Source organism: Octopus sinensis, linkage group LG7 (assembly GCF_006345805.1).
Source record: "Octopus sinensis linkage group LG7, ASM634580v1, whole genome shotgun sequence".
NCBI lineage: Eukaryota > Metazoa > Mollusca > Cephalopoda > Octopoda > Octopodidae > Octopus > Octopus sinensis.
Window position 1 is genome coordinate 51080584 of NC_043003.1, and position 16288 is coordinate 51096871.

At 39.4% G+C, this 16288-nt stretch overlaps 1 protein-coding gene across 1 annotated transcript in view; it reads right to left on the bottom strand.

Annotated features, from left to right (window-relative positions):
* Positions 1-16288, bottom strand: part of LOC115214401 (atrial natriuretic peptide receptor 1-like) — a 300999-nt gene that overhangs the window by 221998 nt on the left and 62713 nt on the right. Inside the window, exons 15-18 of the mRNA XM_029783597.2 lie at positions 16069-16221; positions 13597-13759; positions 11766-11912; positions 9753-9876 (exon numbers count right to left, since the gene is read on the bottom strand). Coding sequence (XP_029639457.2) covers positions 9753-9876; positions 11766-11912; positions 13597-13759; positions 16069-16221 — 587 coding nt within the window. The remainder of the gene's footprint in view (positions 1-9752; positions 9877-11765; positions 11913-13596; positions 13760-16068; positions 16222-16288) is intronic.

The window sequence follows — 16288 nt, forward strand, 5'->3', positions numbered from 1 at the left end:
TATCGATCCAGAAGGATGAAATGCAAAATCGATCCAGATGAAAAAATGCAAAATCGATCCCAAGGCGATTTGAACTCGCAACATGAAGAATTATAACAGTCTCTAGAAACTTTTTGTTTTCACTGGCGCTCTATTTTTGCTGTTCACCACCCGTGACCATGCACATAATGATTTCTCAATAATAATTCAGTTTCATCCACTGAATTATTATTCAATAAAGAAATCATTACGTGCGAGGTCATGGGTGGTGAACGACGAAAATGGTTGAAAGCATAAAACAGCAGAAACCAAAAAGAGAAAAGGTTAGAATAAAACCCACTACACCAAAATTACAAACAGTATTCTGCAATACTTGCAGTCAGGATTGTGCCAATATCTTAGGTTTAAATACCCCGAGATTCCCTCACAGCCATAAAAAAGGAGAAAATTCACTGGCACTGTGTGGTTAAGAAACTAACTTTGCAACGACGTGGTTTCGGATTCAGCAGAAGACACTTAGGTAGCCATGTGGTTTCGGCTATAGCAGAAGACACTTAGGCAATTGTCTTCTGCTATACCCCACCGCACCGATAAATACATTGTGAGTGGGTTTATTAGATGGAAACTGTGGAGGACAGTCGTGTGTGTGTGTGTGTGTGTGTGTGCGTGTGCGTGTGTATGTGTGCGTGTGCGTGTGTGTGTGCTTGACCACCACCTCGTTTGACAACTGCTGTCTTCTTCTTCTTCCAATCAGGACCCACGCCATTAGCCACAAAGAATAATCTCTAACCCGTGCCTACTCTAAGCTACTAAGAATGCGTGTGGCAACTTGAAGATCCACCCACCATATGCGTTGTTATCCTCATTCCATAAACGGTGGCTTTTTAACGGGTAGAGAGCTCTGGGGTACAGAGGATTCGCAATCTAGAATAGAGTCTGAAAGTTTACCACACCATTGTGGGTTACACCATGGTTCCCCTGCTTTGTGGAAAAAGTAGGAAGAAAGAGTGAGAGAAAGTTGTGGTGAGAGAATACAGCGGGGTTCACCACCACCACCCTGCTGGAGCTTCGTAGAGCTTAGGTGTTTTTGCTCAATAAACATTCACAATGCCCAGTCTGGGAATCAAAACTGCGTTCTTACGACTGCGAGTCTGCTGCCCTAACCATTGGGCCATTGCACCTCCTGACAACTGCTGTTGGTTTCTTTACGACCTCTGTATCTTAGTGGTTCGGCGAAAGACACCAACAGAATAAGTACCGGACTTAAAAATAAGCACTAGGGGGTGGGGATCGAGTGATTCGACTAAAAAGCCTTCAAAACAGTACCCCAGGATGGGCATATTTGAATGACTGAAACAAGTAAAGGATACGAACTACCCATATTCACAAACGAATGATAGCCAAAATGAAGGAGAAAGAATCGAGAACATAACAATATCAGTACCGGATAATGTCAATCAGGTGACGATGTAAAAACTAGGCTACGGATTAAATCTACCACAGAAGAACTGAAATAGTTCCCACTGACAGATTTCCACAGTTTCCTTTTCTTAAATTTCACCCATAAGGCTTTGGCTGGCTCGAGGTTATGGAAACATAGATAACACTTGTTCTGTTGTAGGTGCCGAGTAATGATGGTATTGAGATATATTGAACCTGAAACCATATAATTGCAAAACGAAATTCTTAAACATGCAGCCATACATCCATTGCTTTCCCATTGTGCAAATTTGATTAACGCCAGTACTAATTATGGTGCCTTTCCCCGCTTTTTTTATTAGCTATTTATTAGCTATTTTAAGACAGCAAGGGTGAGAGTAGAAAGAATGTGCGTGTATGTATGTGTGTGCGCGCTGCGTTATGAACAATATTGTAATATTGCAAAAAATAACGAGACGGAAAATTTTCTTTCGAAAATAAAAAAGCAGACAGTAATAGACAACTGATGAAAGGATTAGACGAGCACACCTATACAGGGGCTTTCTTTTCATTTATTGGGAACATCCCTTTGTCCATGTATATCGATTTGGGGTGTTATACACACACACGCGCGCTTGCACACACACACACACACATATATATCTTTTACTCTTTTACTTGTTTCAGTCATTTGACTGTGGCCATGCTGGAGCACCGCCTTTTAGTTGAGCAAATCGACCCCAGGACTTATTCTTTGTAAGCCTACTGGCTTTGTAAGTTACGGGGACGTAAACACAACAGCATCGGTTGTCAAGCGATGTTGGCGTGACAAACATAAACATACAAACATATACACTCACATATACATATACATATATATATATATAATGTAACCGCGTGTGTACCGTTGGCGATTTTTTTTCTTCCGTCTCCCCTTCTCTGGATCTTTCCTTTTCCTATGTTTCTGACGAAGAGCTCCGCTCAAAACGTAAAACCCTCCTTCTTCCCTTCCTCCCTGAGCGTCCAATAATACTATATTTGTTCCACGTCCTCGCGTTGTTGTGTTTTCTCTTTGTGTTTTCATGTTTGGATTAACTTTATATATATATATATATATATATATATATACATATATACGACGGGCTTCTTTCAGTTTGCGTCTACCAAATCCACTCACAAGTCTTTGGTCGGCCCGAGGCTATAGTTGAAGACACTTGCCCAAGGTGCCACGCTGTGGGACTGAACCCGGAACCATGTGGCTGGTAAGCTAGCTACTTTATTTCATAAAATTTGTCATCATAGACAGTACACAGAGTGTGTAGCTTTGCGGGCTGGACAAACACATTAATGAATGAAAATGAAATAGAATGAATAAATAAGAGACGAAACCCAACACCCGCCGATTGGATTTTTCTCGAAAACATATTTTCTTTTTTTAAAAATCAATATGAGGTTTCAAACCTCTTACAAGAAGGAGGCACTAAAACCTCTTACTTAACATGTTTTTTTTTAAAACACACAATTGAGGTTATAAACCACTACAAATAATACAATAAGATGAGGTTTCAAACCCTATAACAAGGGTCTTTCACTCCTACTCTTCGATATAACCATCGATATATTCATCATTATCTTCAATGCCGCTTGAGTTCCTGTATCCCACCATTTCCCATGCCTCACTCATATAGGACATGTAAGTCGTGTAAGGGCCACCCGCCCATATGCGACACTCCTCCCCAAATCCTTTAAGCCTTTCCCACAGGGGAAACCTTATGACCTCCACAGCTATGTGCGGAGAACATTCGAGATCCCGTGTGAAGGGCATATCTACTGTCTCTTTATGTTCTTCTACTATTTTTCCACCTCCCCGCCCTTATAGAAAAAGATAATTAATTGATCATCTTTAAGGGTGGGGGTGGTTTCTTCCAGCGTGGGTGGCACAACTTCGGGACATGCAGACGGCACATCATCTCCCCGCTGAGATAACCCGTTCTTCTTCCTTCTTTTTTTCTTTTCTTCCTGACTTCGGGAGAGTGGAGCCCTTCCGCTTTGTCCGGAGACGCTCCCCCGCCTCCCGAAGCCTTAGGTTCCTTCGGCGGGCAACTATTGTTGCCCGCCTTCTTCCTTTTTGATCTTTTTTCAGTTGCGGAGGCTGAAGCCTCCTCGACCACATCCACCTCTCCCTTTGACCAGGTAGGGGAAGTGGCATCTAGTGACTGTTCCAGGACCTTACCATGGTCCTGGGAGCAGTTCCTTTTAATGTGGCCTGGCTGCAGGCACGAGTGATACTTGGGGGGACGTCCCTCAAGTATCACCGGATACCTGCTGCCAGCCATTTTCAAGAAATCTGGAAAAACCAGATCTGTTGCAGCCGATGGGGTCCACAGGGTCAAAATCGCTTTTGACCCTTCCCAATCGACCGCCGGCAATACCCTTACTATTAAGAGCCTGGGCCCGCCATCCCCCTGTCCCCGTCGGATGGTATCTTCAATCCAATCCGCTTCGGTGCTTGGGGGTAATCCACATACCCAGGCTCGTATTAATTTTCTTCCACAATATGACGGAAGGAACAGAATTTCCTTGCCTTCTAAAGGCTGACTCACAAACTGGCGAGCCTTTTCCCCGTTGTCAAACAGCAACCGTACGGTTGCATGTCTGACACCACGCGATATATATTTTAAAGAGGACAAATATTCTTTAAGTTCATTTTTTATTACTTGTTTTGGGAAGACGGTGATGGAATTAAGAACTTTAGAATAAGTTCTAAGTACCATCGTCTTCTCCTCCATATCTTTTAACCACTGCTTAGGCGGGTTAATTTCCCACTCTAAGACAGAGTTTTTCTTTTTAAGTTCCTTCTCTGCCATGTCAAAAAACAGTTCAAAAGTAGTTCAAAAGACAGTCTGACAAAAAACTAAACCGAATGAAAATAAAACAAAATAAAAGAGGAGAGGAGGAAACTGAAATTAAAGTAATGAAAAGAATGAACCAAAATTTAGAAAGAAAGAAAAAATAGAAGGGAAAAGTAAAAGAAAAACCTCACAAATAGCACAGACAGGGAATCCTTTGTATAATACTCCAAAAAGGTAATCCAAACAAGTAATCCAAATGGCTTATTCTTATTTTTCTGGCGAGATACGCCCAGTAGAATTTACAAAAAGAATTTTCAAGCAAAAATTCTCAATTCACCGTTACGGTGATGAGAACCCAGTATTTTGCTCGCTATAGCGAGCCATAATTGACAATTTTCCTTTTGTTCTTTTTTTCTATTCACGGAGTCGAAACTCACATCTTCTCACTGTAACAGTCCAGACCAACTAGTGTTGCATTCTGGTTAACCGGAAGTAAGCAAGCTACTTACCACACAGCCACTCCTACGCCTATAAATTCTTTCTAATATTGGCACAATGTCAGCAGATTTGTGGGGAAGTGGGAAAATCCATTACATCGACCCCAGTACTTGACTGGTATTTATTTTTCCGCCCCCGAAAGGTTCAAAGGCAGAATCACACCCTGTGGAATTTGAATTCAGAACGTAAATCGCCAGATGAATGACGCTAAGCATTTTCGCCGACGTGCAAATGATACTGCCAATTCACCACCTTATTAACCAATAAATTAATTTTAGGTTTGTTTCTGTCTTCTCATATTTGCCAGCAAAAGTTTTCAGCCGTTGCGTTAAATATTTCTTTCTTTAAGTTTACTAATATTTCATATCTCTTCTTAATATCTACCCCATAGCCACCACCGTTACCCACCTTTTCTCAAATTCTACTGAATTTACTTAATGAATATAATAGTAATATACTAGTTCGAGTATAATCTTTACTCTTTTACTCTTTTATTTGTTTCAGTCATTTGACTGCAGCCATGCTGGAGCACTGCCCTTAGTCGAGCAAATCGACCCTGGGACTTATTCTTTGGAAGCCTAGTACTTATTCTATCAGTCTCTTTTGCCGCTAAGTTACTGGGGACGTAAACACACCAGCATCGGTTGTCAAGCGATGTTGGTGGGGGGGGGACAAATACAGACACACACACACACACACATATATACATACATACGATGGGCTTCTTTCAGTTTCCGTCTACCAAATCCACTCACAAGGCTTTGGTCGGCCCGATGTTATAGTAGAAGATACTTGTCCAAGGTGCCACGCAGTGGGACTGAACTCTTAACCATCTGGTTGGTAAGCAAGCTACTTACCACACTAGATTTTGCAATAAATTATGCACACAGTAAAAAAGAAAGAATGTAAATTGGAAAACCTATAGAATCATAGAACTACGGTCATGCTCGAGTACCGCTTCCAGGAGTTTTCAACAATCATATCAATTATCAATCCTGGTAATTATTTCAGTCTTGCGCTGATTTTTATTGATCTCTGTTTATCGAATGGTTAATTTAGCTTCTGAATATAACGGATGCATCTTAAATGGATACTGCTAGATGCACCGTTTTACATCAGCAGACCCACACACACAGACACACACAGACATACACACACACACACACACAGACACACACAGACATACACACACACACACACACACACACACACACACACACACACACACACACAAGAACACGCTTCCGCTCAGTTTCTATTACTAAAATCTCTCTTAGAAGGCAAGGTATTGGAGAACTCGAGGCGACAGAGGAGACTTTTTTCGAACAATCCTGTCATTCAATCACACACACACACACACACACACACACACACACACACACATACATACATACATACATACATACATACATACATACATAGGTGGAGGCGCGTGGCTTAGTGGTTAGCACCATGATCGTAAGATTGTGGTTTCGATTCCTGGACCGGGCGGCGCGTTGTGTTCTTGAGCAAAACACTTCATTTCACGTTGGTCCAGTCCACTCAGCTGGCAAAAATGAGTAATGCTGCAATGGGCTGGCGTCCCGTCCAGCTGAGGAACACATACGCTATAGAAACCGGGAAACCGGGCCCATGAGCATGGTTAGGCTTTAAAAGGACGCATTTATTTTTTGTGGAGGCTCATGGCCTAGTGGTTAGAGCAGCGGATTCGCCGTCGAGGGATCGCGGGTTCGAATCTTAGACCGGGCGATGTGTGTGTTTATAAGCGACGCGGCTCCGGCAGAAGGTAATGGCGAACTTCTGCTGACTCTTTCCCCACAACTTTCTCTCACTCTTTCCTCCTGCATCTTGCAGCTCACCTGCGACGGACCGGCGTCCCATCCGGGTTGGAAACCTATACGTCAAGAAAACGGGAAAGCGGCCCTTATGAGCCAGGCATGGCTTGAGAAGGAAGGAAGGAAGGAAGGAAGGAATGAAGGAAGGAACACACAAACAAACAAACAAAAAAACAAACATGCATACATACATACATACATACATACACACACACACATATACATGTATGCATGTTCAAATGGTTAAAATAATTGCCTCACAACCACGATGTTCCTGTTTCGAACCCACAGTGTGGGATTTTGGGCAAATGTCATTCTCTAAAGGCCAATCATGTATCCATGCCTTAGCTGTACAGTTTGGTCGACTGAAACAGTATAGAAAGACCGTCGGATTGAAAGCCCCTGTATTTCAAATATATATTTCTTTATTGCCCACAAGGGGCTAAACATAGAGGGGACAAACAAGGACAGACAAACGGATTAAGTCGATTACATCGACCCCAGAGCGAAACTGGTACTTTATTTATCGACCCCGAAAGGATGAAAGGTAAAGTCGACCTCGGCGGAATTTGAACTCAGAACGTAACGACAGACGAAATACCGCTAAGCATTTCGCCCGGCGCGCTAACAAGTCTGCCAACGCCGCCTTATTTCAAATATATAGTCGTGTCCACACACAGAGATTTCGAAGAGACAATGTGTGTGTGTGGAGTGGTCAGCTACTCATGCGCTAATTCAGTGCGCAGGTAATTCAGCTGACAGAACAAATGAAACCTCGTCGTAACTGACGGTGAACCATCCATTAAGATTTTAGAAAGTATTTTTGATACACTCACAAAAACATTCTTAAATTAAAAATCATTAAGTATATTTTTGAAATCTTTAAAAAACAGACTGATACAAATCTTTTGTGTCATTCTAAGTTTTAAAGATTTTTTTTTACATAAAATTAATTTGTAATTTAAGAAAATCTTTCTTCAAATGTGTGTGTGTGCTCGCGCGCGCGAGCATGCGTCTGTGTGCGTGTCTGGGTGTTTGCGCGCGCGCATGCGTACGTGCCACTTTCTCACTAAAAAGAAATTGTCAAGGGAGATAACTTTCTATTTTGCTGCTTTTTATATTGTACTTGTTTCCCTTGCAACATTTTTATTGCAATAACGTAAATAATTATTTTCTACTCAACATAAGAGCATTTTCTCAAAGTTCAGCCGTATATCAGACGAGCTACAACAGAACCACTCCTGAGTTTCCTGTTAATCAATAAGTTTGAGGCATCAACAGGTTTTTCAAACTGGAGATGATTCTCATGACTTTAACCTCCTCAGCTCAACAGAAAGCCATAGTTGCAATCAACTCAAAAACAAGCAAAACACTCTTCGACAATATAGTCTTCTCGACACACTAATAAAATATTTTAGTCCTGAATTTGGACAGTCGAGTGGTTAGATCAATAACCGTAAGTCCGAGAAATCGTATTTTGCTAGACTCATTGTTATGGATTTTATATGTATTATATTAATGCTTGGTTTTATGTTCAATTATAACTAAGAACAATTTTACATTAATCAGAGGCGTTCCACTATATTTTTGTAAAGTATAAATTTCTTCTTCTTAAACATGAATATTGACAGTGACTTCGAAGTTACGGCCAACTAAGCCATCATCGGACTGCCTACGATGGCTTAAGAATAGATAGATAGATAGATAGATAGATAGATATACATACATACATACATACATACATACATACATACATACATACATACATACATACATACACAAGGTGCAATGGGTAAATTGTCGCCGTTTTATATTTTTAATTTCGTGTATGTGCATTGATTGCTTTTGATTCTGTCGACTACACAGTATTGTAGGGTCAGTTGGACACAGTTTCTGAGAAAGGCAGCATCATGACGCGATTCACTCTGCAAGAAATTCGGAAACGACATGCTCTACTGCTTGGCATTCGCGCCGGAAGCTCCCCCTATCAACAGATGGGGAACATAGAACATCCGTTGGCTTGCCGTGTCCTCAAAACATGTACCGAGAGTGATAAAAATCAAACATCCAGTCAACATCATGGTGTTTGGAGAGATCACTAATGATGGCGACGTTATGCCTCCATTCAACTTCCCACACGGCCTCAAACTCGACACGGAGGCCTACATCAAGTGCCTGGAGGAGGTAGCGCAGGCCTGGATCAAGAGGGTAGCTGCTGGAAGACCCTGGCAACACGACTCTGCACGATGCCACACAAGCAGGAGGACCCAGTCATGGCTGTCAGACAATTTTTGCGACCACATCGCCCCTGACATCTAGCCACCAAACGCCCCAGACTGTAATGCCCTTGGTTATTATGTGTGGGGCACAACTGAGCGAGAGACCAACAAAACTCCTTGTAACACCAAAGATGAACTGAAGGCAAGGATTACAGCAGCATTCACCAACTTAAACAAGGAGACCGTTCAGAAGAGTTGCAGGAAATTCTGAAATCGCCTGGAGGCCATGGTTGAAGCCAATGGCGATTTTATTGAAAAAATTTACTCTTCAGTATTTCAAGATATTTTTATGTAATATTGGTAAATATATCTATTAAAATGAGATGTCATTGTTATTTTCATTTTTGCGTAATTTAGACGACAATATATTCACCACATCCTGTATATATATATATATATATATTATATATATATATATATATATATATGTATATATATATATATGTATGTATATATATATATGTATGTATATATATGTATATATATATATGTATATATATATATGTATGTATGTATGTATGTATGTATGTATATATGTATGTATGTATTATGTATGTACGTATGTATGTATGTATGTATAATATGGAAGAATAGGTGCATTGAGCAAAAAGATTTTTTGTGATATTTGGTTGAATATGACACCCACTCAACTTTGCCTTTCTTTCTCGATAACATAAAGTAAATATCAGCAAAATTAATTGTGATCAATACAATCGACCAAAACGTTTGAAGGCATGGCCGCAACCCCACAACTGAAACTCTAAAAGGATTTTTTTTTAATATTTGAATACTACACAAAAGAAATGGGAAGAAAAGAAAAGAAAAGAAAAGTTCAGTGTAAGTAGAATTAAGAAATCTGCTTAGGATGTTAATGATGTCATAAGATTTACCTCTAAAGGTGTACTGCTGAACGAGAGATCTGTATATCCCACAATATCACTGAAGAACACTGATACACAATCAAATGATTCCGGTTCTACAGGTTTACCGAGCTTCAGTTGGTTTGCAATTGATCTGAAAAGAACAAATATTAATGTTGATTTTGTGGACACCTTTTTGCAGTCTTATCCTTTTATTTATTTATTTATTTTTTTTTTTATGGTGCAGTAATCAATATACCATATCAATGTAAGGTGCTCTAATGGTCAGGCTGGCCATTTATTTATATCTGCACACGCATGTCTGTAAAAGGGGCTTGTGTGCGTGTGTCTGTTTGTGTGTGCGTGTATGTGTGGTGTGTGTGTGTGTGTGTGTGTAGATTGGCAATTGCCCTTGCATCAAAGTCTCCTACTTTCCACGCCTCCAATGTTGTTCGATAAATGCAACTGAATGTAAACAAATATCTGAAGCAGGTGGAGAGCCGGAAATTGTAGAGCACCGAACTAAATCCCTTCAAGACATCTACATTCAAATTCCACTAGACAGGAGAATCTCAATTTTTCTTTCTCTCTCTCTCTCTCTCTCTCTCTCTCTCTCTCTCTCTCTCTCTCTCTCTCTCTCTCTCTCTCTATGTATATCTCTCTATCTCCTTCCCTCCCTCTCTCCTCTCCCATCAACAGTATCGACATTAATGCCAACAGCAACAGCCCAACTATCTTACCCTTTTTGGGAAATTGGGTGTTACACAGAAATGGTACGAATAGGACGTAAGTTTTAAACCAATTAAACTTTCACATGGATCACTTAGAGAAAAGCAGTTCTCTACTGTTTGTGACAGAGATACTCTATATTCAATGAGTTTTTCACTTACCGATCTCATGTTAGAGAGGGACTGAAAACATTCAACAGGCAACAAGAAAAGTGGCATGTTCGCAAATGATGACTAACCTCTCCAACTAAACCTTCATCCATCCCGTCTAGGACCGAATATGTAAATGTATATATCAAGGGCTGAAATATACAGTCAAGGATTTTCTAATGAAGGAGAAGCTGATCATTATAGGTTCTGATGGACAACCATAAACCGAAATTTCAGTACTGAGCCATAAAGCCTTTAGTTAGAAAAGTTTGAAAAGGAAGAATTAATGCAACAACACTAACAACAGCTGGACTGTTCGTGCAAAGGAGATCAAGACTTAAGCAACTCCAGATCATTCTTCAGGTTAAAATATTTTAGAAAGATCTGCTGATGTATATTTACATGTGAGCTCTGCTCGAAAAGACTTATGATCTTATTCCATCCTAGCTTATTCCATCCTAGCTTTTTGCACAACTACAAATCATTGTCCAAAGTGTCCTTTTTTTAAAACGGTGCACGTTTGTAGGAATTCGATCGACCACAGAGTTTTATCTCAGTGATTGGAAAGGAGGATTTCATTTTTATAGGCGGCAAGAATATACGATTAACGGATTGTATCGTTCTTGTACAATGTTAAACTTCTAAGTCTCCGGTAAGCAAAACCTTTAGAATGAAGTAAAAAAAAGCAGAAAGAAAGAATTTTCGAGTCCCAGAACTCCGTTGCCTTTTGATAATTTATTCATTTATTTATTTATATATCTGTTTCAACGAGCTTGGTTACCTTTAGATGCTACACATGGGTATCAGCCTAGCATATCTGATAGCATATTCTTAGTCATAAACACATACGCATTACCATCAAAAGATACGGCATTAACACCATCACCACCATGAAACACCATATTAAGTCATTTAATCCATCGCTCAATTTAGCATGTTCACTTGGCCATTAGATGGCTTTAGCAGGATCCACTCTGCTGCAGGTATTCGGGAAGCAGGTCTCTAGTTTGAGCATAGATGCACTTCTTACACCAACAACTCATGTGTAATGATTTCATCTAATTTTTTTGTCTCCATCAGTCTCGACAACTTTGCAAACATCATGGCCGTGACCCTTTTTCCTCTGATGCGATATTTAAAGAAACAAGCCCAGTTATATACTTACGATGGTAGAATTTGATGTAAGAGTGTTTCCAATTTCTTTCGCTCTGTTTCCAGCTGTACAGTTCGTTCGTCAACCAAGGACTGTAAGTTTGAAGCATACATTTCCATTCTTCCCAAAAGAGTCTCCATTATGTCTTTATCTTTCCCTCTATAAATTGAAAATAAGACTTGAATTACAGCATGGAAGACGCACAAACGTCATTAATATATCATGAACAACAAAGGCGACGAACTGGCGGAATCATTAGCTCGCTGGACAAACTGCATAGCGGCATTTCGTCCGTCTTTTCGTTCTGAGTTCAAATTCTTTCTTTCATCATTTCAGCGCCGATAAAATAAGTATCAGCTGAGTATTGGAGTCGATGTATTCGACTTATCCTCTGCCCCTAAATTGCTGGCCTTGTACCGAAATTTGAAACCAATTTATTATGAATTGTATATAAGATTAGCGTAAAAAGAATACTACACATTTTGGCCCTCAACGTATACATCTTGTATTAATTTAACCAATTAGTAAAACATTAGCTATCTCTAAAGCCTCCTGGTCCAGATACAAGTCTATATCATGAATTATTCTCAACAAAAGAGCCGCTAAATGATCGCCCGTTTTGTAAAATTTAGCAGCTAAATCTACCCCAAATTACACCTTACAAACGTAAAGAAAAGAACTCATGGATATGATTCTGGGTTCGCTGCACATAGGAAAAGACAAGATTGTCACGAGTGAAATACTTTTGGTCATAGGTCAGTTCGGTCAAAGGATTAAACAACGACAAGCCACTACTAAAATATATGGGTTCCTAATTTAGACAACCAGGTGAACTAAACACGAGAAATAAATCCTAGTCCTACACCGGATGCCAGTTTATTACAAGCAACATTCCTAAATGATTTGGTATCAATCCTGGCAGCTAAGTGAACGAAGTGAACAGAGTAGAAAATACAGCATTAGGTGCAGACGTTGCTCTGTGGTAAAAAAAGGAAAAAAGTTTGCTTCCCAACCATATGGTCCCGGGTTCAGAGCCACTGCGAGGCACCTAGGGCAAGTGTCTCCTACTATAGCTCCGGGCCGACCAAAGTTTTGTGAATGAATTTAGTTGATAGAAACTGAAAGAAGACCGTCGTAGGTAGATGCATAAATAGACAGACACACAGACAAAAGACAGATAGATAGATAGATAGATAGATAGATAGATATATAGATAGATAGATAGATAGATAGATAGATAGATAGATAGATAGATAGATAGATGTGTATCTGTCTTTGTATTTGTCTCCCACGACCCCTTAACAACTGGTATTAAGACTAATAAGGCGGCGAGCTGGTAGAAACGTTAGCACGCCGGGCGAAATGCTTAGCGGTATTTCGTCTGCGTTACGTTGTGAGTTCAAATTCCGCCGAGGTCGACTTTGCCTTTCATCCTTTCGGGGTCGATAAATTAAGTACCAGTTACGCACTGGGGTCGATGTAATCGACTTAATACCTATGTCTGTCCTTGTTTGTCCCCTCTATGTTTAGCCCCTTGTGGGTAATAAAGAAATAGGTATTAAGACTAATAAATTTGTATTCTACAAAAGTATAGAGTAACCCATCAGATTAATGTAAAATTGTTTTTTATCATAAATGTGCGTCGAATAAAAAACAGTTTTGTTTGGTTAAGTCTTGCTTACTTCCCTTTACCTCCATGTCTTCTTTGCTTTTCGTTGTCCTTCAATGTCGATAATAAAATTAGTACTAGACAAAATACAAGGGATAAACCTTTGAAAACGGGCTCCATGTGGCTGAAGTTTAATAATTGAAACAAGCAAAATCATGAAAGAATTATACTTACTTATTCTTGGACTTAATGATATTTAAGATTATTTTCAAATCAGGTCTATCGTCTGGATTTTCCCTCCAGCATTTTTGTATCAATTCGCAAAAAAATTCGGATGGTGTCTCCAAAGTGGGGCGAAATGGAGGTTTCAGACCAGCTTCAACTCTGCTTACGATTTCTATATAAAATTAAAGTTAAATATAACTTGTAGTTATTCAATTGGTAGACTTCAAAGTTGAAATCATAAATTACAGATAAATGAATGGAAGAACATCATACTACAATCCCACTACATGACACTTTGAACAGATGTCTATGTTCCAGGGTCCCGGGCTATCAAATGCTTTGTGAGTAAATTTAATAGACGGGAAGGCATGAATTGTGTGAAAGCCGTCGCGTGCGTATATATATATATATATATATATATATAATATATATATATATATATATATAAAACTATAAATAAGGGTATCTGAGAGATACCACCATGCCGAAGTAGCAGTCAAGACCCCGACTCAAAAAACCACCTTAAATGTTCATATCGCGCTATGAGATAAGACAGAGAGACAAAATTATTGGAAGCAAAGCCAGAAATCCAGGATCTTGAATTATCCAGTAAAATATTTTTTGCTAGTTTATTTTGTCTCTCTGTCTTATCTCATGGCGCGATCTGAACATTTAAGGTGGTTCTTGGAGTCGGGGTCTTGACTGCTATTTCGGCATGGTGGTATCTCTCAGATACCCTTATTTATAGTTTTAAATAATTATTACCTTTGTATGGTATTTATTCCCATGCTGACCACTTGATAAGATCGATATTTAAATATCGATATTATCCTTATATATATATATATATATATATACTAGCAGTATCGCCCGGCGTTGCTCAGGTTTGTAAGGGAAATAACTATAAAGCATTTTTAGAGAGTTATAGCCAAAAAATAGGAAAAAAATGATGGTAAATTTTCTTTTGAGATTTAAAAAAGGTAGAGTTGCGTCCCCTAGACAGTTTGTGGTTCGTATTCCTGATTCTCGACCCCATGTCGAATTTATCGATTTTTTTCAGAACTGGGGGAACTTTTCAAAATTTTCGCTGCGTTAGTTTTGAATTATGACATTGGGCTATGTGTGTGTCAAGTTTCATCAGAATCGGTTGAAAGCCGTGGTCAGGGTGAGGGTACAAGCAAACAGACACACAGAAACACGCACAGACAAACTGCCGTTTATATAGAGAGAGATATATATAAGTGTCTTTGCATTTTCTCTCCTACCATTTGACAATTGGAGGTTTGTGCCTTAAAGTTAGTTCCGAGGTCCAAATGTTCGACTAGACCCTTCAAGGCCCACAAATGACCGACCGCAGTACACCGACTGAAGCAAGAATATAATTGTTCCTAATTTGGTCTCAAGTTAAACAATATGGAGGTGAGGCATTAGTCGATACCATCGACCCTAGTACTTGATCGGTACTGAATTTCATCAACCCGAATGTTTGAAAGGCAATGTTGACCTCGGCGAGATTTGGGCCCAGAATATAAAGGAACGAAAAAATACTGCAAGACACTTCTTCCGACATTTTAACGATTCTACGGATCTACCTGAAGACAGTGATCCTGTAGATGGCATGTTAAAGAGGTTTTGTAAAGCAATACACTTGAGCGGTTTCTCATTATTATTCTTTACGCAGACGCGATGAGAATATTTTAATGAATAGTCTTTGTAGAATAAACCAAGGAGAATACACTTAAGTATTCTAGGTATTCTATTACAGTATTGATGCCTAAACATTTGCATCCAGTTCACCTGGAAAACTAACGATTTAACTCCTCATACGAATGGGAAAGGAAAATCCAGTTTAAATGTATAGTAAATTGCACCTTATAAACAACTCGTGGATCTTTTAGATAAAAAAATAAAACTTAGTCTTTGTTTTGTGATTTAAGAAGCCATACTTAATTGTTGTCTTTTCCCAAACTTGTGAAAGGAACTGAGCTTCGTATCGCAGCTTAATAGAGTGCTTGTTAAATATACAGTGACATAACAGTAAAGTAGCAGAAGCTATGAGGGCGGCGGCAAAAATGTCACAGTTCTTTCCGTTCCAAGTTCAAATGCCGCCAAATGCAATTTTGCCTTTCGGACTTTACGCATCGATAAAAAAAAAGTACCACTCAACTATTAAGGTCAATAAAAGCTCAAAATACAAAGACTCAGTTATCTTCAGAAGTAACTAATGCATGTTCGTGATGCCTCTTGATATTGTGGTGATTCCTTGGAAGCTTGATTGTTCATTTATGCAGCTCAGTTTCATATATAATATTCTAACCATGAATTCTAGTTGGCGCCCTGTCATTTAGTCCAACGTGTCTCTCTAATTTCAATGTGCTTTGTACTGAAACACTCACGCTAATAGACACACTCAAACACTCACACGTTCCTTAACAAACAAAAAACTACTTTTAGAGAATGTGAAAAGAAATGATAATATACCTTCTTCAGTTAAAGTCGAACTTTCAGATTCAAATGGGAGACACTCATAAAGTATTTCCTGCATAATGATACCTACTGAATAGACATCGCCTTTCTGTGAGCCTCGTACTGGCATCGTAGATCTGAGATGTTCTGGAGCTCGCCATAACAGTTCTGAAATTACAACTCTTTGATTTAGACAAAAAAATTTTCATGCTGTTGTAACTCAGTAATCTTCAAC